The sequence below is a fragment of the Rhinopithecus bieti genome, unplaced genomic scaffold, assembly GCF_001698545.2.
Source record: "Rhinopithecus bieti isolate Rb0 unplaced genomic scaffold, ASM169854v2 scaffold_50922, whole genome shotgun sequence".
In the NCBI taxonomy this organism is placed as follows: Eukaryota; Metazoa; Chordata; class Mammalia; order Primates; family Cercopithecidae; genus Rhinopithecus; species Rhinopithecus bieti.
Genome location: NW_016820247.1, coordinates 948,320 through 972,866, shown reverse-complemented (window position 1 = coordinate 972,866; position 24,547 = coordinate 948,320). Strand labels below are relative to the sequence as shown.

At 38.8% G+C, this 24,547-nt stretch overlaps 1 protein-coding gene across 1 annotated transcript; it reads right to left on the bottom strand.

Moving 5' to 3' along the window:
- Window positions 1-59: 59 nt before the first annotated feature.
- On the bottom strand, window positions 60-6,577 carry LOC108520356 (peptidyl-prolyl cis-trans isomerase D-like). The gene is made up of 4 exons (XM_017859694.1): window positions 5,967-6,577; window positions 4,083-4,223; window positions 2,243-2,349; window positions 60-251 (listed from the first exon to the last, which is right to left on the bottom strand). Exons 1-4 carry the CDS (start codon window positions 6,187-6,189, stop codon window positions 60-62), a joined length of 663 nt encoding a protein of 220 aa, XP_017715183.1. The 5' UTR covers window positions 6,190-6,577.
- Between the last annotated feature and the right edge of the window lie 17,970 nt (window positions 6,578-24,547).

Genomic DNA, 24,547 nt, shown 5'->3' with positions numbered 1-24,547 from the left:
AAAAAAAAAAAAAAAAGATAGCAACTAAGATAATAAGTGTGTTTCACTGTAACTTTTACTTAATTTAGCAGGTTTTCACCTTTCACTTCCACATTTTCCAATATCCTTGTCACTCCTATTCCTTTAATTACTTGGCCAAACACCACATGCTTCCCATCCAAATGAGGAGTTGGAACTGTTGTGATAAAAAACTGAGAACCATTTGTGTTGCGGCCTGCGTTTGCCATGCTCAGTAAACCCTCCCGATCATGCTGTAGAAATAAAAATCATTAAAAGAAAACCAAGGTTAGATGTGTTCTTTCTGAATAGTGCGTTAGTCTGAACTGTTCTTTTACTGAACATAAAACTGGGGTGTACTATACTACCATTTAGATCAAACTGTACCCTCTTTTACTTCTCACTTATAACATTTTTAATTCCTTTTTTATAAACTGCAACCTTTAATTCACAAAACATGGGGCACTTAATCACTTTTTAAACTTTAAAAAACCTTATCAAAGTGAACAGGTAACAGAAACAATAGTCCGGGGAAGCTTATTTCTAAAGTGGCCATGAAAAGACACTTATACTTCACCTTTAAAACGAAGATGCAGCATTATAAAACTCTTGTCATATATTTTGCCCTTTTTATGATGAATGCTCTTTTTTTCTGGGAAGATCTGAACAGTCTTCCAAATTCATAAATATGCCTACAGTATGAGTCTTCCTTTACATATCAATAAACTGGGAACAATAATGGGATATTGAATTTACCCAAGACATTCAGTTTGATACTTTCCTAATCTCAAAAGAATCCAAATCATACAGGATTTGGATTAGGTTTTCATCCCAGATGAATCAACTCTTCAGACTGAAGAGTGCTCAAAAGAAACTGCTGCATGCATCTTGAAATCAAAATTCTACCTTGGCATAATACTGTCAAAGCATCTATGAAACCCAGTTTCTGAACCTTTTCACTTATCTCCTAGGCTTTCTAAATGTATTCCTTGTTGGTGCATGCACCGTAACTCTCATGTTATATAATGTCTCATGACACCCCCCCCACCCCACCAAAATGCCTTTTACTCCCCTCAATCTAAATCAAATTCAGATTTTAAGGCCACCAACTTTACAGAAAGCAAGAACCATGTGTCTTGTCTATAGGCCCCTTTTCTCTATATCAACCTGATCGTCACATAACCTTTAGGTTTCATCCTTCTGGTAGCTTCCTTTGGCACAACAGTAACTAGAACTTTATTTCCTTAACATGTCTTTCCTCACCCACGTCCCTTTTAAAATTCTGCATCAATACTACGGTTCCTGCCTAACCAAATTTCAGCCATGTTGCCACCTTGCAAGACCCAGTCTGCACAGCCTATGTAGCCAGCCATTCCTCCTCAATGACTTCCATAATAATTCAGACTGCATTAATCACATCTTTCTCCTACAGTATACAGACAATATGTATTAGCAATGTCATACAAGCAAGGTTATTCAATCAATTTAGCATTTATTTATATACTAATATCCTCCAGTAGTTCCATGTATCTTAATCTTGTCTCTGAGGTAGGATTATAAATTCCTTGACATCAAGGCTTTTCATTTTTATAAACCTTTGGTGCCAGTGATAGTGCTGCACATAGAATTGCAGTCTCAATAAACACTGGCAGGAAGACTGATGACATTTTTTCAAATTATCCTAATAACCTTGCTCATACTCCTTATTTCCAAAAATATCACTTTACTTTTGTACTTACATGTCCATTCTTATAACTTGAATGATGCAATATACTCCCATTACATCTTGGGACAACAAAGATAAGAAGGCACAGGCACCACTAAAGTCCTTTAGGAGCTTGGACATTTAACTACATCAGCTATTGTGCAAATCCCCTGACATCCTGTATATTAGTGATGGTTTTGTTGCTCTTCAAATTCAAGGATAAAGATGCACAAGTTACCATCCTTCCAACAATGAAAACATTTTTCCTGGAAACAATTTTGCCAGATGCTAGTCGCATTTAAAAACTCATTGGCTTAACTGAAGCTTATAAAACTGGATCACAATGAAATAATGCTAAATAAAATCATTACTGAATGAAAACTTTTCCATATTAAAGAACCGTTATTTACAAAAGTGATTCCTTTTACAAGAAATGGGAGAATCTAAGCACTTGAGACATTTTTTGGTGTCTTAATCCAACAAGTATTCCAGATATATAAATCTTTTTATCAGCAATAACATGCATTTTCTCTACTTTACCTTATAATGGAAATTTTCATCTTCAAATTTTTCACCATAAATACTTTCTCCACCTGTCCCATTCTGATTTGAGAAGTCTCCACCCTGAATCATAAATTTCTTAATAACTACAAAAAAGGAAAATGGCTATTAGTGACTGAAACATGGATGCCTTTAGCAATGCTTACTAATGGATATGTATGTAACACAACTTTCTAGTGCATGACTCTAGTCATGTCACTCTCCTGTCTGCCCTTCCCCACCCATCCCCGCAATTTCAAATGGGTCACGCTTTTCACCATCTGAATCCAACCTACTTTCACTGCCTGATCCCTGCTAACATTCAGAAAATCGGTTCAAATGATACCTCCCCTATAAAACTGTCACTGAAATCCCAAAGCTCTATGTCCTAATTTTTCTCCCACAGTATCTTGACTCTGCCTACATAACATATGGCATTATGATCTGCCCCTTCCGGCAAACAATGATCTCCTTAAGTACACCAACTATATTGTTTTACATCCTCCTAACTATGTGCATGTACACATATCAGTTACTCAACAATGTCTGCTGTATAAAGACCAATTATTCCCAGTAGATTTGTTCTCCCCAATGGAAAATTTTCAGCAAATATATCACTTTGTGTCAAAGGTTACCAAGACTGCTTTCATGTTCAGAGAACCCTAGAGCTCACACAAATCAGTATTTGGTTGGATCACAGTGGTAAGGATACACAGTGAGATGATGAGGGGGAAGACATAGGCTGAATCTGGAAAAATCCATGTGCAGGCTTCCTTATGCTTTCTCCCTCCCATGAAGTGCCACAGAACACACACTTCCCCCAGCAACAAAAATGCAGCAACGTGTACACAGTATCTCTGCCCAGGAAAGCCAATTAGACACTCAGCACCCAAGGTATTTATTGGGCACACTCTACCTAATATGTACCAAAATTCCAGACTCCTCAAAAGAAAGCACACATTCATGTTTGTACAAATAGACTAGGCATAGTAAATCACCCTTACTATTTAGGAAATGATTCAAGTGTCAAGTTTCCCAACTCCAACCAAGTGCTACTCTTGCAGGCAGACCTTTCTAAGGATAGCAGTCTCACACGTGCTATGTTAAATATTTTCTGCATGTAGTTTATTAGCATATTTTGAGTTTTTATTAAACATGAAAGTAAATAGTTTAAATACTTTTAAAAGTTAATTTTTTCTTAATAAATCATTTTAAAAAAAATTGCTCATGTGATTATTGCTTATTTGCCTATTTATTAAACAAATATTTACTGAGTTCCTACTCAATAACTATATTAGACGCTGAAAACAAAATGGTGAAAACATACAGTTCTTGAACTCACAGAGCCTGCAGTCTATTAGGAGAGCCATTATCACTAAACAAAAGTATGATTCATTACCAAGTGTGATAAGCAGTAGAAAAGGGCATATTTTGACCACATTATCACCCATGTGCCCAAAACACTGAATCTTCAAATCTGCTGCCTTCCCAAGCACTCATGCCCCAAAATTACGCATAACTTTTTTGTCACCAGGCAATGACAACTACCTAAGGTCGACTGACTATGGCCTTCCTTTCTCCATCAAATCATCTTAGAGCGAAGGAGAATGAGAAGATGGGTAAAGCTAGGGGAGTCCATTTCTCTATAGATAAACCTTAGTACCATGAGTAATTCCACCTCGCACAGCCTAACCTTTAAGAAACTGAGTTACTGCCTCAAACGGGGAAGCTAACAGTACTTTTTGAGCTTCACTTCCTACTTAGCGTTTTCTTCCCTAACTCCTAAAGAACAAGACTTGTCTATATGAAGAATAACAAGATTCAGAAAATCTACACATACTTCGATGAAAAAGGCATCCTTTGAAATGGAGAGGTTTCCCAGTCGTGGGTCCAATGCCTTTTTCTCCTGTACACAGTGCACGAAAATTTTCCGCAGTTTTGGGTACAATATCTGCAAACAATTCTAGGACAATTCGACCAACTAAAGGAAAAGAAAATCTTGTCAGTATGCAAAACAACCCAATAGGCAAATGATAAAAAGGTTGGTGTAATTATGGTAGCAGATCAATCATGAATTACCAAGTTCCCTTTTACTGTAATTTTTCTCTTTTTTTGCAATTTCAAGAACACAACACATTGTTACTAACTATAGTCATTATGTTATACAATAGATCTCTTGAATTTATTCCCCCTTTCTAACTGAAATTAGGTCTCTTGTGATCACCATCTACCCAACCCCTGAAATCCATCATTTCATTCTCTACTTCAAGGTCAGCTTTTTAGAAACCACATACATGTAAGTGAGATCATGCAGTTACTTGTCTTCCTGTGCCCAGCTTATTTCATGTAACAGAATGTCCTCCATATTAATTCACGTTGTCAAAAGTGACAAGATTTCATTATTTTTTATGGGTGACTAGCACTCCATTGTGCACATACACCACATTAAAAAAAATCCATCTGTAGATGGAAACCTAGTTTGATTCCATTATCTTGGCTATCATGAATAATGCTATAATGAACATGGGAGTGCAGATACCTCTTTGACATACAAACTTCATTTCCTTTGAATATACTTACTAGTAGAATTAGTGAATCTTATTGTCATTTTTTTAATATTCAAATTTAGTCTACCTACTGTCATGTATGTGTGTAAACAGATTTGAAACATCACACCAAGGATCATAACCAATTATAGTAGCCAAAAGATTAGCACCATGTAAGAGATATCATTCAATACAAATAGTTTTAAATCCTGAATAATTTCTTCAAGAGGTGTACTGAGAATTTCCAGTCACCAAGCAACCAACAGGAGAACATTAAACAGTCTTTGGATGGGCGAACTGGCCACGTGTTATGTATACCTGCAGCCTTTGTGCTCTGAGCAAACTGCCTCGTGCAGCCTCTGCCGCAAAAGCTGTAAAAGTTCCTCCTCTAGACAGCACCTAAGACAGGTGAGAATAAACCTAGCCCTAGTTAGTTGCAACAAACTGAATGTACGTGTAAACGTGTGTGTGTCCTGTACGTGCATTCAAATACCCTGCCTGGCCAGCAATTCTAACATGTTCCAGAACAAGGCCAATCCAGTTACAAAGCAACAGGCTCCCTAATTCACCAGGCCTTAGGAACTTCTGAGCGGCTGTGTAACCTAGGCAACACCATCACTACGCTGAGCGCATGTTCCCAATGGCAAATTAAGAGAAAATGCTGGCCCATTTGAATGGACCTCTAAGTTAAGAATCAGTAATAAGGCAAAGGCAATAAGCAAACAAGTCCCTTTAACGTATAAATAATACAGCACGTGCTGATATATTATCTCATGCGGCAAATATAGTTTTCTGGGGCCCCGCAGACGCATATCCCAGGATATGCTTTCTGAACTGTCCCACTGCAAACATAAAATAATCTTATTTCATGCTAACTTGGTTGTGCAGAGGTGGCGTGGAAGGGTAACCAAATCAGGAGAGGCAAACCTAAAGGACGCCACAATTCCCGAACTAGAAATTTCCAGAAACTTCCGCACGACCGATGGCATTGATACAAGGGCGCTGGATCGATCTAGCCCTAGATGCCCAGGCTTGCTCCGGCGGACCAGTCTAGGCAGCCATCCCCTCCGCTACACTGAGCAGCCACCGGTCGGAGCCGCCTTCCACCCTTGGAATCCCCCAAATCCAGGGAACCCCTCCTCCTCGGGGCTTTTCCGCCAGCGTCAGACTCCGCTCACCTCGCTCCCCTCCGATGTCCACGTCAAAGAAGACTCGAGGGTTACTGGGGTTGGAGGGCTTGACTTGGGGGGACGGATGCGACATCTCGACTTGCAGACTCGTTTGGACGCGGGATCCGCGCACCTCGTGGCCGCCCGGCAGCTCTAACTCCAGAGCGCCTGTCTCCGCCGGAGATTGGCAGCAACGCTGACCGGTCACTTCCGGCGCGAGACCGGAAGCCATGGTCTGACTTCCGACACCGCCCCGCTCCCCCGCGCGGTGTTTCAAAGCGCGTGAGCTACTCCGTGGCGAGAACCGCGTACCCTCCGCCACCTCTTCCTGGCTTCTCACTTGATGGAAGTTACGGTCCCAGTTCTCGTTATTCTTCTCGCTTGTATTTCGTTGTCTTTCCTACCATTGTGCCGTAGAGAGCTTTGGAGTCAGCCCCATGCTAGGGTCAGCTCTGCCACCAACTTGGGTGCGATTTCTCAGAAACTCAGTTTGCTCGTCTGGAAAAAGAGAATAAAAACGCTGACCTCGGAAGGTCGTTTTGAGGATTAAAGACATGAATCAGTGCAATGCCTGGCACAAACTGGGTGGTACCCAACAAATAGGAGCCTTATTATTGCCATGTCGTTGCAATTTGATGTTCACATTACAATGTAAGTGATAAGGGTTAGACTCAACTCTCTGAACAGCTAAAGCCGAAAGTCCAGAAGAGAGCGCAGTTTTGATTCCTGATAAAACTGTATCTGGCCGGGCGCGGTGGCTCACGCCTGTAATCCCAGCACTTTGGGAGGCCGAAGCGGGCGGATCATTTTAGGTCAGGAGTTCGAGACCAGTCTGACCAACATGATGAAACCCTTTCTCTACTAAAAATACAAAAAAAATCAGCCGGGCCTGGTGGTGCATGCCTGTAGTCTCAGCTACTCGGGAGACTGAGGCAGGAGAATCGCTTGAACCCAGGAGGAGGAAGTTGCAGTGAACCGAGATCGTGCCACTGTACTCCACACTGGGTGACAGAGCGACACTGTCTCCCGCCAAAAAAAAAAAAAAAAATACAGTATTACTATAGCCCACTTTTCCCTTATGGGGAATCTGTATAAAACATTTACTTTTTACATATATGTGTGTGTGTGTATATATATATATGCATATGAGGAGAACATAGTCTTGCCTCTTAATAAAGCCTGATTTTGGAGAAGAGTGGCAATTCCCTGTGTAGATGCTTTGCCTTGTAGTTCTGTTGGAGCTCAGCAATTTGGATTCTGCCTGAGACTTACTTTATCAATAAGGCATGAGATATCCTTAGATGCTTAACATTTTTTTTTCTTATGAGGAAGTAAAATGTATTGGAATCCAGCACTCAAATTATGTCTCAAAAGCTAGGAGCCTGGTGTCAACAGCAGCAGCCAGAGTGGCTTTTTGGAAGGAAAGACCAGTGCTGATTTTCCCGTATCAGAACTGCCACCATCCCTCCAGATGAAGGCTCCTACCCTACTTGCTACCTGGTCTTAGGATATGTAAAAGTTAGAAGGGTTGTGGTCAAAGAACAACTGGTTCCTATTCTCAGTTTGAATTTGCCTATGATGTTATACACTGGACGAAGCACGAAAGTTGATGTTAAAAAAGGAAAAAAAAAAAGCAAAAGCTTCAAGTTCTGACTACAGCGTATACTAGGAATGTTACCAAAGAAAAGTCACATAATTTCTCTGAACCCTTCTCATTTCCTTTTCGGTAAAATGCCAAAGGACAGGGTATGAGAATGGAAAAAGATAATGTGTAAGCATTTGCCTTGTAATCTCTAAAGCATTCTTATACTCTATTTTAAATCACTGAAAATTAGACGCCATGGTGCCTGAAGTTGTTTTAAAATAACTTGGAGTCAGGTAAGCGGGTGGGGTTGTGGATGAAACATAATTGGCCAGGCAGATGATTGGTGCCTGGGAGTTTATTATACTCCTCTTCTTTATTTTGCACATTTACATTTTTTCATAATAAATATTTTAAAAAGTAAAAGAGAAATTACATGTATTACTAGGTACTCATAATAAAACCAATTTGTTGGCCGAGTGTGGTGGCTCATGCCTGTAATCCCAGCACTTTAGGAGGCCAAGGTGGGTGGAAGGCTTGAGCCCAGGAGTTCAAGACCAGCCCAGACAGTGTGGTGAAACCTCATCTCTACAAAAAAAAATTGTTCTAAACAACAAATAAATAAATAATAAAATAAAACCAATTTATGGAGTCTTTTTTAATTAAAATACTAACATACCTTTTGTGAAAAAATAAACAATAGGTGGTGAAATTTTAGGACAAATCAGTAAGGATATTATATTGATTGAATTTTTCTGCATAATCACAAATTTGCCTCATTAACAAAATGCATACCTACATAGGCATGCCCACATAGATAACTCAGCAAAAGTTGATTCAATTATATGACAAATATTTAGCTCTTACTGTTACTATATGCCAGCCTCCATTCTGAGTGCTAATGATACAATGATGAAAAAACATAATCCTTATCCTTTTTTTTTTTTTTCTTGAGACAGGATCTTATACTATCACCCAGGCTGGAGTGCAGTGGTGCAATCACAGCTCACTGTAGCCTCAACCTCCTGGACCCAAGTGATCCTCCCACCTAGCCTCCTGAGTAGCTCGGACTACAGGCACATGCCACCATGACCGGGTAATTTTTTTTTTTTATTTTTAAGTGTAATTCAAAATGATTCTCTATCAGATTTCCTTACTGATCCTTTCAAATTCCAGCACATTAAAATTAATATCAAATGTTAATTTCTTATGTTCTCCAATTCCTGGTGTTTTTTCATGGTATTTATTCATGGTGGTTCCCTGAAGACCCAGGATGACTCAGAACAAAACTTCCATGTCCCTTGATAATCAAGAGCATCAAAATCATTCATTAATCCAGTCTAATATCTGGGCTGCAAACTGATAACTTATACTTTGTCTCATATCTATCACAATAAGTTCACATTAACATTTTTATTCTGATCTACTAGCTTAAATTTAACATTTTAGTAGAGATGGGGTTTCGCCTTATTGCTCAGGCTGGTCTTGAATTCCTGGGCTCAAGCATTTTACCCACATTGGCCTCCAAGAGAGTTGCAAGCGTGAGCCACCACGCCTGGCCCCTTATCCTTAACTACACAAATTATACAGTCTTATGGGGGAGAAAGACTATTGAATAAACCTCTACAATGCAATATAATTAGTGTTTTAATAGGAAAAAGACAGTCACATTCGGCACACAGCAGGTGGCACTGAACACAGTAGCCTTTTCTAAGGTCAGAAATATGAGTAAGATCAGTCACAGCAGCGTATGTGGCAAGTAAGACAGGTAAGGAGGGAACAGGTAAAGAGCACCTTCAAAGCTGGGGGGAACTACATATACTTATAAAGTGAAAATGGGCAACAAGAATGTTATTTCTCCATGAGAAGCCAGTTTTTCAGATAGTACTGCTACTTCAGGTGGGTCTGGACCACTTGTGTATTAGTCCATTTTCACACTACTATAAAGGAATACCTGAGACTGGGTAATTTATAAAGGAAAGAGGTTTAATTGACTCACAGTTCCACATGGCGCAGGAGGCCTCATGAAACTTACAATCATGGCAGAAGGTGAGGGGGAAGCATGCTTGGACCTTCTTATATGGCAGCATGGGTTAGAAGAGTGAGGAGTGAAGCAGGAACAGCCCCTTATAAAACCATCAGATCTCATGAGAACTCACTCACTATCACAAGAACAGCATGGGGAAACCACCTCCATGATCCAGTCTCCTTGGACACATGGGGATTGTGGGGATTACAATTCAAGATGAGATTTGGATTGTGTCACAAAGCCTAGCCATATCAACTGGCTTCAACGTTGAAATCAGAAATCATACTTTGGTTTATATTTTTGTCCAACTCCTTCAGATTGAGTTTTCAGAATGACTAACAGTTTTATAACCTAGCCCATTTTATCACTGAAATAGAAAGGAAAAGGAACACTAAGAGGAACAAACCCAAAGGTACCCCTAATTTATTTTTCCATAGCACTTATAGCTTTGTAATATACTGTTTACTTATTTATTTCACCTACTCATTAAAAATCAGCTCCTTGGGAATGATAGATAGTAAGAGGAGTTTAAAAAAAACAAAATTTAGCTCCACAAGGACAAGAACCTTTTTTTTTTTCATTACTCTATCCCCAGCACTTCTAACGGTGCCTGACATATAGTAGGTGCTCAGTAAATATTTTTGAATGAATGAGTTATACAAAATACTAATGGCTTTGAGAACATAAAATAATGTTAACAAGAGATTTTATTTCCATGCCTTCAAGTGTAATTCAAAATGATTCTCTGTATCAGATTTCCATACTGATCCTTTCAAATTCCAGCACATTAAAATTAATATCAAATGTTAATTTCTTATGTTCTCCAATTCCTGGTGTTTATTTATGGTATTTATTCATGGTGGTTCTCTGAAGACCCAGGACGACTCAGAACAAAACTTCAGTGTCCCTTGATAAACTAGAGTGTCAAAATCATGCACTAATCCAGTTTCATGTCTTGGTTGCAAACTGGTAACTTATTCTTGGTCTCACATGTATCACAATAAGTTCCCATTAACATTTTTATTCTGATGTACTAGCTTCAATTTAACATTTTATTACAAGAATTGTCACACATATGCCATAGCCTCTCAACCATTATTATCATGATGAATATACTTAGGTGAGCGTATCTTCTCTGCCATCAGAATTCTGGAGTTCACATTCAGTCTCTAACAGATCATAGTTTGCGCCTTTGGATGAGTTACTTAGCCTCTTTGTGCCTCACTTTCCTCATCTATAAATTAGAATAATAATATGTATCTCCTAAGGTTATTATGAAGATGAAATGAAGATTAAATAAAAGTGTTTTAGTATCTGACACATAGTAAGTACTCAATAAGTGTAAGCAATTATTAACCATAAGTAGCTAATACTTCATTATAGTAGTTACTAACATCAACATATTTCAAAATGAATGTTAAAACTGCAAAGAGGTTTTGAGGATTTCTTTGCATTCTTACAAGGAAAAAAAGTGACTCTTCCTGCTCTGCAGGTTTCTGGGTGTAAAAGATTAATTCAGATGTTACTCTCACTATGTCTAGGTTTTTCACAGCAAAGCAACAGCTTTATATAAACTGTCATATTCCTAGAACCAAACCAAATAAAAGAATTGTCCCTTTCAAGACCACTCAGAACTGGATCTCTAGTGAAAAGATAAACCTTTTCCTAGAAAACACTTGTCCTACTGTCAATCTGCTTACCTGGAATAGGACTTCTGAGTTCTGACATCTTGTCTGTGCTTAGCAAGGAAAAGAGCAGGAGAGAGACAATCATGCCCCGTTTCTTAGGGCTGAGGACACAGTTTCATCTGGATGGAGTGGGGAGTTTTCCTGATAACCTTGTTATAATTTCTGTCTGTTGCTCATAAATGTGGTAGAATAATATTAATAGATTGCCTTCCTCCCCAATGTTCTCTTCTCTCGATCTCATTGCCTATCACCCCAGACAAGCAGCTAGGCATTCTGTGCTCTTTGCTTTTAAAGAAAGAAGTGACAGCAAAGAAAGCAGAGGGAACAAAGGGAGTCTTTTCCTGGCTTTGGTGTTGCAAAAGGCTTGGATTTACAGAAACAGATAAAACTCTTGGCATAGCAAAAGATTTGGACAAAACATCTTTTGTAAGATCATGGCTTTCCATTCTCAGGAAAAAAAAATCAAACAAAAAGAACCCACTTTCTGTGTTGGGAGATGACAAGATTGTGGATGGTGTACAGGGGAAAGTAAGAGAGGAGGCAATGGCAAGGCAGATTTCCACAGTCCCAGAAACAGGAAGTCTTACGATGGTCCCCATCACACAAAGGTTTGAGGGAAGCCACCAAACCTCCATAGATGGGTTTATGAAATCCAGGAGCAGAGGGACGTGTTCCCTGATTCCTGAACTGTCCCAGGAAGGCAACAGGCCCCAGAAAGTGAACAAGATTCACGGTATGAGTAGCTAGATAGGAACTAGACAGGGTCCCAGAGATTTTGTATGCCCTAACTTGAAGTGGAAACAAAATATCCCTGTACACCCATGTTTGACATGGAAAAGAAAGGCAGCCTCCACATTTAAAGGGAGCTTACAGAAGGGAACTCTGGACTCATTAGAGGTTTGTAGAACTGATAACTGAGTTAGGATCATGAATTTCTCACTGGATGTCTGTGTAGACAGATCACATTGAGAACCAGAGGCTCCCAACCCCCAAATTTGCTGTTATCTTAGGCCTTTTTGAATTTAGATCCAACCCCAAGGGAGAAAAAGGAGGAATACCAGAAATAGACACAGATTATGATATTACCAGCCCTTTGAAACAGGCAATTCAAAATTGAATTTCAGAGGAGTTATAGAAAAATAAAGTTGTATTTCATTCAGATCTAACTTTATTCCTTTACATGGGCATAGGTTGTAGATCACTGAGGTCCTTACTAGGATCCTGGACAAATTTGAAGTAACATCCAACCTCTTTGTCAAAGGTAAGAAATTAGGAAGGACAGTAGAGTTAGAAGAGGAAATTTCAGGATCCTGTGTGTAGAATCAGACTCTGAAACCAAAGATAGAACTCCAAAGAACAGTTCAGCATGTAGCTCCTTAAAGAGGAGATGAAATGAGTCTGCTCCTTCCTAAAGGAAGCACTGGTGTTGATGAGACAGTAACATATGGGAGAGTTTCCTAACCAAGAGCCCCTGCTCTGAACCATGTAGAGAAAGTGATGCTTCCACTACAAGAGTCATAATTACAGATCAGAATGAGAGAGCAATTCTCAGGTTTTGCCTGCTAAATTTATGAGTATCTAAGGATAACTAGGTCTTCTGAGCCAGAACATTGAATAAATGAAAGACAGCAAATGCCACCAGGGGACAGTAGAGTCTCCACTGGCAGAAATCATTGCACAGACAGAAGTGGTGCCTGAGGACTCCCAACAGGACAAGCTTCTTCATCTAGGAGCTGGAAGTGACATGGCAAAAAAGGATATTGATTATCAGTTCACAATAGCACCAGGTAGACAGGGCTTATGTGCAATAAGGAGTAATAGTAAAATCTTTCTGAAGAGCAGTAAGATTATTTTCTTCTCTGCAAAGTAGTAGGATTAATGTTTACTGTTTTCAGTTGAAAAAGTGTATTTACCCATATTTGATAGAACAAAACCAATGATAGACTTGTTCAAATCCTCAGTATTTCTTTTCTCTGAAAAAAAAAAAATTTACATGGACCTAAAAGAACTTAAAAGTTCTTTTAAAACAATGACTTCGTGAGTATCATAAACAAAAATAGTAATAATTAGCACCTATTGATCATTACTATGTGCCACACTTATGCTAGGTACTTTACATACTTTATCTTAGTCGGGATATAGGTAACTTTATTATCCCATTTTACTTACAAGGCAAATAAGGGTTAGAGAGGTAAAAAGTGTTGCTCAGTATGATTCTAAAACCACTTCTACCGTACACTAGAAAAATATAATCTAACAATCTTGATAGGTTTAAATATTTGTTTTAAAATTACATGATATATAAAGGGCCCCTGAGCTCCTTCTGACATTAATGCTGGAGTTGTTTTATCCCCATAAAATTTGGTTTTGAGATATCATCATAAAATGGTTTAGGTTTTTATACCTTTTGTAAGATATTCTATATTTATAGAATGTGAATAGAGGCAAATAAAACTTTTTTCCACAGGAAATAAAAACAATAATAAAATTTCCACTGAATCACTTTGCATGGAGTGAGAAAGGTTAGAGAACTAGTGCCAATCTTTTGGCATCTCCATGAACTTCCCTAATTCTGGGCAGAGATAGAAGCCAAAAGAAATAAATAGATATGCAACTAACAGATGCTGGTGTCTCTGAAAAAGGTTATGCTAAGTAGAAGAGTTTGTATAGAGAGGATCTGTTAGGGCTTATTGATTGACATGACTTTTGTGACCTGTTGAGGATTTAAGATATTTTCCCAACAGCAACAGTAAACCAATGAAAATGATTTTCAGCAGGGTTGACATGAAAAGATTTGCATGTTTAAAAGACTATTCTGGACCAAGCGCCATGGCTCACGCCTGTAATTCCAGCACTTTGGGAGGCCGAAGCAGGGAGTTGACCTCACCCAAAGTCAGGACTTCAAGACCAGCCTGGCCAACATGGCAAAACCCCATCTCTACAAAAAAAAAAAAAACAAAAATTAGCTGGATGTGGTGGCGGGCGCCTGTAATCCCAGCTACTTGGGAGGCTGAGACAGGAGAATCACTTGAACCCGGGAGGTGGAGGCTGCAGTGAGCTGAGATCATGCCACTGCACTCCATCCTGGGTAACAGAACAAGACTCCGTCTTAAAGAAAAAAAAAAAAAGACTATTCTGGTTCTAGCATAGAGAACAAAATGGAGGGGAGCCATAATGGATTTAAAGAGGACACTGAGCAGGTTACTATTGGTGAGCGATGACTCCACTTGTACTAAAGTTGTGATAGTAAAGATGGATAAAAGTGGATGGATGAGAAAGGTACAGGGGTGATCAACAGTAACAAGTGTTGGACTGGATGTGGGATATGGCTGTGCAGAATGGAAAAAGGATGACACCTGGCTTTCTAAGCTACACAATTGCATGGATGGTGAGGCGGTTTACTGAGATGAGGAACACTGGAAGAAAAAGATAGCATTTGAGTGGTATGTCATCACTTTGGTCTCAGACATGTTGAATTTGAGGTACCTTCGAGACATCCAAATAGAAATACTGAGTAGTTAGTTGGACATATAAAGGAAAATGTCTAAGATTGAGACATAAATTTAGGTATCATGGTATACAGATGATAATTTAGTGGGGAAAGGTGTGACAGTTGGGCAAGGAGAGTAGAGGGTGAATAGAGAAAAGATCCTAGGACAGAGCCCTGAGAAACTACACTTTTTAAAGGCCAAGAGGAGAGAAGAATGAGTCTGCAATGGAGGCAGAGAAGAAGAGTAGAAAGACAAGCCAGGAAGAAACTGTGGTATTATGAAATTGAAGGGAAAAAAGTGTTTCAAGGAGAGAGTGATGAACAAGTTGACTAGGAAATTAAGCAAAAAGAAGACTGATAGATATCCATTGAGTATAGTGACATGGAGGCAATTAATGAGCTTGCTGAGATGTTAAAAATGAATGGTATATCTCAAATAAAAATAACCTGTGATTTTTCATTTTTTTACATTCCTCGTATTAACATTTATTCCTAGTAATCTTACTACTGTAATACCCTTAAAATTTATTGAAAATGATGCATACAGTTTAAAATCCTATAAACATAAAAATCTCTTCTTAATAATAGTTTTACTCCTTGAGATTCTGTTTCTTTGGCAGAATGATTTCTGGGAATTAAAGATACAAAAGCAAACATTACTCCATACCTACTCTGTGTCAGGTGCTTTCACAGATAGGTACCTTCTGTATCCTAATGCCAATATTAACCATCCTAGGTAAATATTGATTATTAACAGTTTGAGTTTGTTAGCAGTTTGATTACTAACAGTTTGAATTTGATTGGTTTGAATTTCAAAGAAGATGAATTGGCATATGGGAATTTTTGAGTCCTCTTTCCAATATCACATCCCACCAAAGTTGATATATCCCAAAGTGAACTCTCGTCTATACTTTACACTCAAATTACCTTCTCCTGTTATCCTCTCTATTTGAGGCTACCTTGGGCTAGAAACCCTTAAGATCTCACTCTACTTCTGCACACAGTAGATCTCAGGAACGTTCACTGTCACAATCTGTCAAGTCTTCTTATATAATGTCTCTCCAATTTATCTCCCTTCTGTTCAGGAAATTTTATACGTAAATAATCTATTAATGGTTTTCCATCTCTATGGTTTCTCCACAGTATAAGAGAAGCATTAAATAATATAATGGGTACCATTCTTTATAATACCAAAACAGAGAATTCCTCCTCCCCAAGGCATTTTCTTGTATTAACCATCAAAAACAAACAAATGAATACATACTATTTTTGCAAGTGGCCAAATAATACTGTCTAGTTGTATAGGTTTCTAGAATTCAAATTTGAAAGATGAATAAGTGTAGCGAAGCCACAAGGCTTAATGGCTATCAGATTCCTTACGCAATTCTCCCTGACTTTTACCTGTATCAGCTGAACCTTTTTTTTTTTTTTTTTTGAGATGGAGTCTTGCTCTGTTGCCCAGCCTGGAGTGCAATGGCACGATCTCGGCTCACTGCAACCTCCACCTCCTGGATCCAAGCGATTCTCCCACCTCAACCTCCTGAATAGCTGGGATTACAGGTGCGTGCCACCACATCTGGCTAATTTTTGTATTTTTAGTAGAAATGGGGTTTCACTATGTTGGCGAGGGTGGTCTCGAACTCCTGACCTCAAGTGATCCACCTGCCTCGGCCTCCCAACGTGCTGGGATTATGTCATAACTGAGATCACTAACGACAATAAGAAATTCAGGATTTCTATGCTGTTGACTAAAGAGTAATGTATGTGCCCTGGATACTAGTGAGGAGCAAAAAAAAAAAAAAATGGGTTTCTATTGTTGCCAACTGAAAGGAGTATCTCACTTCACTAAGAAGGAGGGTTTTAGTGAGGGTTATGACATTTCTCAAATTGCAGCAATGGATCTGTTTAAATTGTGGAACTCTGTTGGAGTTCCAGAAATCTGTGCAAAGCATCATAAAAAAAAAGTTAACCATCATTACACAATGTATACGTGTATCAAAACACCATATTTTACACAATAAATATATATAATTTTTATTTGTCAATTTAAAAAAGTAGACCTTGGCTACTAAACCTGTGAGGCGGGAAAAAACAGCATACATGCTCAAGTGACTCTACCAAAGAGGTATGGAGAGAAAGTTATTCCTCCATTCCTTTCAGGCATAAACAAAATGCTATATAAACAGAAATTGTGGCTTTTTTTAATAAAAGTGCAATTATTTATCCTGTGATATGTTTTTCTCGCTTACTATATGATGGACATATATCCAGTTCAACTGACATAGATATGATCATTTGTTTTTAATAGATGCATAGTTCCATTGCAAGAATGTACCAGTTTTATTCAACTGTTTCTTTTCAGGCTGACCTCAGTTTGGTTTAAGTTTCTGACAGTACAAGTAAAGCTAAAATAAACATTTAATATATGTAAAACATAAAAACATACCTATGAGGCTGGTATTATGCTCCTATTTCACAAAGAAGGAAAGAAGTTACCCCATAGCCAAACTGTCACAGCTAATCTTGTTTCTACGGCAGACTATAAAACATGCCATCCTAGGTTGCTAAAAGCATTAATCTAACAGTCTGTCTAGATGTTTGGGGACAACTGTCAAAAAATGACAATTTTGTTTTGATCATTAGTGATATGAGTTGTTGCTCCTGAGGAAAATTAGCCAACAGGGTCAATTACTTCTTGAATATTTTCTTAAAAGTGATCATGGGACCATGTTGTCAGAAGGAGGCTACATGTTCAGCTCATACACACACACACACACACACAAACAACCACACATATCAATCATTTAAGCTTAACATGGGCAATTTAGATCACAATTATTTATTATGAAATTAATTTGAAATTTGATCTTGGAAAACAGAATTCCTCTATAGTCTAATTTTGAGATATGCCAGATAAAGACTGTCTGCACTCTTCATTTGATTTACTTTTATATTAAATTAAAATACCCCAATATTACAATATGGTGATAATACTTGCTGAAGTAATTTCATTAAGATGTAACATATCTACTGGGAAAAATTAGTCTTTATTCTGCAGATACTATTGAGTACCTAATACATGTTGGGCTGTGCACATAGTTATAATAGTGAAAAACAGTGCTGTTGCTTTTGAGGAGTTCACTGTTTACTGAAAGAGACAGAGCATTATAAAATGTGTTGTAAAATGGAGGTTGCATTAACAATAATGGGAGAAAAATTGGGCTATCCAACTTTGCAGGTTTCTAACAATTTCATAGGAGATGTGCTATTTGATCTAAGTGTTCTTAAATGTTGGAAAATACTAGGCTACAAGATTAGAATCTAGAGGAACATATGCTAACATATATGTAACAAGGCCTAAAAACTGTTTATATTGTCCATTCTCACAGTGCTAATAAAGACATCCCAGAGAATGGGTAACTTTTTTTTTTTTGGAGACGAGGTCTCTCTCTGACACCAGGCTGGAGTGCGGTGGTGCCATCTTGGCTCACTGCAACTTCTGCCCTCCAGGTTCAAGTGATTCTCCTGCCTCAGCCTCCCAAGTAGCTGAAATCACAGGTGCACACCACCACATCCAGCTAATTTTTGTATTTTTAGTAGAGATGGAGTTTCACCATGTTGGCCAGGCTGGTCTCGAACTCCTGACCTCAGGTGATCCACCCGCCTTGGCCTCCCAAAGTGCTGGGATTACAGGCATGAGCCACTGCGCCCGGCAAGACTGGGTAAGTTATAAAGGAAAGAGGTTTGGCCAGGCATGGTAGCTCATGCCTGTAATCTCAGCACTTTGGGGGGCCGAGGTGGGTGGGTCACTTGAGACCAGGAGTTCAAGACCAACCTGACCAACATGGTAAAACCCCATCTCTACTAAAAATACAAAAGTTAGCCACGTGTGGTGGTGGATGCCTTTAGTCCCAGCTACATGGGAGGTTGAGGTGGGAGAATTGCTTGAACCCAACAGCTCAAGGCTGTAGTGACCTATGACTGTGACACTGAACCCAGCCTGGGCAACAGAGTGAGACTCCATCTCCAAAAAAAAAAAAAAAAAAAAAAAAGGGAACGAGGTTTAATTGACTCACAGTTCAGTTCAGCATGGTTGGGGAGGGCTCAGGAAACTTACAATTATGGCGGAAGGGGAAGCAAACACATCCTTCTTCATGTGGTGGCAGCAAGGAGAAGTATGAATGCCCAGCTAAGGGGGAAGCAAGCCCCTTATAAAACCATCAGATCTTGTGAGAAATAACTCACTATCACGAGAACAGGATTGGAGAAACCACCTCCATGAGTCACTTCTCTTCATGACATGTGGGGATTATGGAAACTACAATTCAAGTTGAGATTTGGTTGGCGACACAGCCAAACCATATCAATGTTTATGTCTAAGAAATTAAAACCCGATAAAATAAGTGAAGCTGTTATTACCAAGTGTAAGAGAGAACAAAATAGAACGTTAATAGCAGAATATTTAATAAAAGTGAGAAACCTACATGTGTAGCTTATTGAATAAAAAGCAGAACAGCCTGATGGCATAAATACATATAAGTCAAATGGAAAAAGAAGTGAGGCATGTGGTGTGCACCTGTAGTTCCAGCTATTCAGGAGGCTGAGGTGGGACTACTTGAGGCCAGGAGTTCAAGGCTGCAGTGTGCTATAATGGCACCTGTGAGTAGCCACTCACTTCAGCCTGGGCAACATAGTGAGATCTGTTGGAAGGAAAGGAGAGGAGAGGAGAGGATAGGGGAGGGGAGGGGAAAGGAAAGGAAAAAGAAAGGAGGGAGGGAGGGAGACAGAAAGGACAAGACGAAAGGAAAGGAAAGGAGAGGAGAAAGAGAAAGAGAAAGAAAGGAGGTAGGGAGGGAGGAAGGGAGGAAGGGAGGGAGGGAGGAAAAGCCAGGTGCAGTGGCTCATGGCTGTAGTATCAGCACATTGGGAGGCTGAGACGAGCAGATCACTTGAGGTCAGGAGTCCGAGACCAGCCTGGCCAACATGTTGAAACCCCGTCTCTACTGAAAATACAAAAATTAGCCGGGCATGGTGGCGCATGCCTGTAGTGACAGTTACTCAGGAGCCTGAGGCAGGAAAATCACTTGAACCTGGGAGGTGGAGGTTGCAGTGAGCCAAGATCGCACCACTGCACTCCAGCCTAGGCAACAGAGTGAAACTCCATCTCAAAAAAAAAAAGAAAAGATAAAAAGAAAAGAACGAAAGAAAACACAAATGGAAATAAATTCTCCATTTTTCATTTTTTCTCAATTTATCCAGATTTGCTCAAAGCTCAGGACTATAAACAAAACACAACTATATATAAATAAATCTATCTAAAATATGTTCAATATTTGTATTCGTTTTTCAAAATCTGGTAATGTTTGAGAGAAGTTTAAATGACATCTATTATCTACCAAACCTCCAATGGCTCAAAGACTAAATCATGAGAAATTTTCATTTGTATATGAAAACTTTTTCTTCTAGTCATATTCTTTGCATATAAGTAGATTTTTTTAAATTATGGATATTTTAATACCTTTATGAGAGATGTAAATTGATAAAGGACCAGATTGTAGGACTTCATGGGTCCCCCCAAAAAATGCCCTTATAACTTAAAACTAAGACCAATTGTTTAAAAGTACTTATATATCATAATCTTTTTTGAGACTGGGTCTCTGTCACTCAGGCTGGAGTGCAATGGTGGGACCATAACTCACTGCAGCCTCAAACTCCTAGGCTCATGTGATCCTCCTCCTTCGGCTAGGGTTACAGATGTGAGCCACTGCATCTGGCCTAGTATTTCAATTTTTAAACAGGTATTTTTTTTTTAGTCTCTGGATATCTTTATTTTAGTGGAAGATAATCCTTATCATTAAGTGAGCATTTTAAATAAGTGTTGACGTTTATTGCATGCTTATCCTGTGTCATGAGTGTTCCATGTATTTTATATATGTTTTATTTTATTTTATTTATTTATTTACTTATTTTTTAGATACAGGGTCTCACTTTGTCACCCAGGCTGAAGTGCAGCCTGGACCTCCTGGGCTCACATAATGCTCCTGCCTCAGCCTCCCGAATAGCTGGGGCTACAGGCCTGTTCCCCAATGCCTCGCTAAAGTTTTAATTTTTTGCAGAGATGGAGGTCTCACCTTGTTGCTCAGGCTGATCTTGAACTCCTGGACTCAAGTGATCCTCCTGCCTCAGCCTCTCAAAGTAGCATGAGCCACTGTGCCCAGCCCATTTTATTTTTTAAAAAGCTACATATTCACAAAGTACAGTCAAAAGATGAAAAGGAATACACAGTGAAAATTTTCTTGGCCACTCAACTACCCAAATTCAAGCTTTAGAGAAATTTAGTGCTACCATTTTCTGTGATTACACAGCAAATATGTACATGTATCATCTACTTGCCACTCATTTTTGCACTGTTTTATACTTTGCTTCTTCTAGTTAACACTATATCTTGGCAATACCCCATGTCGTAACATAAATGTTTCCTCATTCTTTTTTCTGGCATGGTTCAGGTTGAGTGTCTTAGTCATTTAGTGCTGTTATAGAGAAAAACCTGAGGCTGGGTAATTTATTTTATTTATTTATTTATTTATTTTAATTTTTTTTAGACAAGGTCTCACTTTGTCACTCAAGCTGGAGTACAGCAGCATGATCATGGCTCACTGCAGCCTCTACCTCCCAGAATCAAGCAATCCTCCTGCCTCAGCCTCCCTTGTAGCTGGGACCACAGGCGTGTACCGTCATACCAGCTATTTTTTTTTTTTTTTTTAATTTTTGTGGAGACAGGGTCTCATTTTGTTGCCCAGGCTTATCTTGAACTCTTGGGCTCAAGCGATCCACCTGCCTCAGCCCCCCAAAATGCTGGGATTACAAGCATGAGCCACTGTGCCTCGAGACTGGGTAATTTATAAAGAAAAAAGGGTTTATTTGGCTCATGATTGTGATGTCTGAAAAAGTTCATGATTGTGATTCTGCATCTGGTAAGGGCCATGGGCTGCTTACACTCATAGAAGAATGTGAAGGGGAGCTGGTGTGTGCAGAGATCAAGACAGAAAGAGGAGGTGCCCAGCTCTTTTTAACAACCAGCTCTTGTGGGAACTAATAGAGTGAAAATTGATTCACTCTTCTCCCCTGGGAGGTGGGAGGGGATTCATCCATTCATGAGGGATCCACTGCCAAAGCCCAAACACCTTGCATTAGGCTCCACCTCTAACATTGGGAATCACATGTCAACATGGGGTTTAGTGGAACAAACTTCCAAACCATAGCATTGAGTATCTCTAATCCAAAAATCTGAAATCTGAAACGCTCCCTAAATCCAAAACTTTTTGAGGGCTCACATGCCACAAGTGGAAAATTCCACACCTGGCCTTATGTGACAGGTTGAAGTCAAAACTTTGTTTCATGCACAGAATTGTTAAAAATATTGTATAAAATTACCTTCAGGCTATGTATATAAAGTATACATGAAATATAAATGAATTTTGTGTTTAGACTTGAGTCCCAAGATATCTCATCATGTATATGCAAATATTCCAAAATCCAAAAATATCCAAAATCTGAAACATGTCTGTTCCTAAGAATTTTGGATAAGGGATTTTCAACCTGTATTTGATTGCATAAATCCATCAAAGCAGCCCCTTATAGATGGAGATTTAAGTTGTTTCCATACTTTTCCTACCATAACAGTATTACAATAAATATCCACATATAGGTATCAATTCACTCATTTACAAGTACATCTGTTTGAGAAATTCTAGGAAGAGGAATTGCTGGTGGTAAAGTATGTATGTGAGCCAGGCACAGTGGCTCATGCCTATAATCCCAGCACTTTGGGAGTCTGAGGTGGGCAGATCTCTTGAACCCAGGAGTTCAAGACCAGCCTGGACAACATGGCGAAATTCCATCTCTACATAAAATACAAAAATTAGCCGGGCATGGTGGTGCATGCCTGTAGTCCCAGCTACTTGGGAGGTCGAGATGGGAAGATCACTTTAGCCCGGGAGGTCGAGGTTCGGTTGAGCCACGCCTCTGCACTGTACCCTGGGCGACAGAGTGAGATCCTGTCTCAAATATACATACATACATACATACATACAATTAAAAAATAAAGTATGTGGGCTTTAATTTTTCATAAGTATTGCCAAACTGTCTTATGTAATGGCTACACTAATCTACACTCTCCCAAGCAATGTATGAGAGTACCTATCTCCACCAGACTCTTACCAACAAATGTATTTTTAAACTTTTTGATCTTTGCTAATAAGATTCAGTGGAAATGCCTTAGCACTTATGTTCTAAATAGAGTTTCTCACTAATCTCTATAATAGTAAGTACTATTATTATCATCACCATTTTACATAGGAAAAAATTAAGGCTTACAGAGGTTAGATAACTAGCTAAAGTCATTCAGAGAAAAAGTAGAAGAATCCAGATTGCACTCCTGTTTGTGTCTTGAAAAAACTCCTAACCACTAAGTACTTCCATTAAGAAATACAGTCAAATAGCCTTAAAATGTAAAATGTATTTCTCATAATTACTTTTAATGATACAAAACTATTTCAGATAGTTCAGCAGGATTTTACAGTCTCTTCGTGTCCTTATCAGTATAATTATCACTAAACAATAGATGTGTGTCCTAGTTTAAAAAGCAGCCTAGTGGACAGATGCCAGGTGAACTACCTATAATGGTCTCATATGATATCACCAATTTGAAAGTTGTATCCCATCCCCCAAAGCTTCAGCCCTCATTCTTCACACCCAGTGGCTCTGTTTCAGTTAGTTAAGCACAGATGGATACATTTATACAATTTAAATAACACTTTATTAAGCCTAGAATGCTGAAATCACAAAAGTCTGGAAATCTAAAAGATAACGTGAGGATTGCAGTAGCACCTTTGTTATCCATAGTTCAAGATGATTTGCAAATATTAAGGTGTGGTCTTCATTGAATGTAGATGGAATCAGTCTGCAAAACAAACAACCAAAAACTATGTGACTATTCTTTGCCACCCTTTAACATTATTGGAGAGAATGTGCATGGGGTGGAGAACTAATTATATCAGAATCATGTGCTCACAACATCTCAGGCTACAATTTGGAGACATTATCCATGCATTTTCTGGGTGTGGGCTTTCAGCACTGTACAGGTTTGACTTGTTTGCCGCTCTCAGTGGCATGCAGAAGGGCTCTGCCAGAACAGGTTTCACAAAGAGAAAATGCTGGTACCTCAACTTCAGTTCACAACCATTAAATTCTGCCTTTCATTCTGCATTTCATGTCAATGGAGAAAACAGTGGAGTATCCAATAAATGGTATGGAGACAAATGGATGGCCATATTGGAAAAAAAAAATTAAAGTTAGAAGTATACTTCACACCTTGCCCCAAAACGAATTCCAGATAGATAAAAAGATATAAATATGTTTAAAAGTTTGATGAAAAAATATGTATATTTATCTCAGGTGGGAGAGAACTTTTAAAATATAATACTTAAAACACATAAAAGAAAATATGAATAAATTAGACTTCCAATTAAAAAAAATTCTGCGTAGAAAAACCCACCATAAATAAAGTCAAAGACAAATGACAAACTAGGAAAATTTTATTCCAACTCAGATCATAGACAAAGTGCTCATTTCCCTAATGTACAAACAGCTTCTACAAATAAGAGAAACACCAACATCCTTAGAAAAGTGAGCCTGGGATATGAGCTTACAGTTTTCGGACATGGAAATAAAAATGGCTCTCAAAGGAATGCCAATTAAAATGGCTCTCATAAGGAATGCCAATTAAAACTACACGGTGAT

Coding starts and splice junctions, on each gene's coding strand:
- LOC108520356 (XM_017859694.1), bottom strand. CDS start 6,189: ATGGCTTCCGGTCTCGCGCCGGAAGTGACCGGTCAGCGTTGCTGCCAA. Junction 2,350..4,082: donor AGGATGCCTTTTTCATCGAA/GTATGTGTAGAT, acceptor CCTTTTTTGTAG/TTATTAAGAAATTTATGATT. Junction 252..2,242: donor ATGAAAATTTCCATTATAAG/GTAAAGTAGAGA, acceptor TTATTTCTACAG/CATGATCGGGAGGGTTTACT.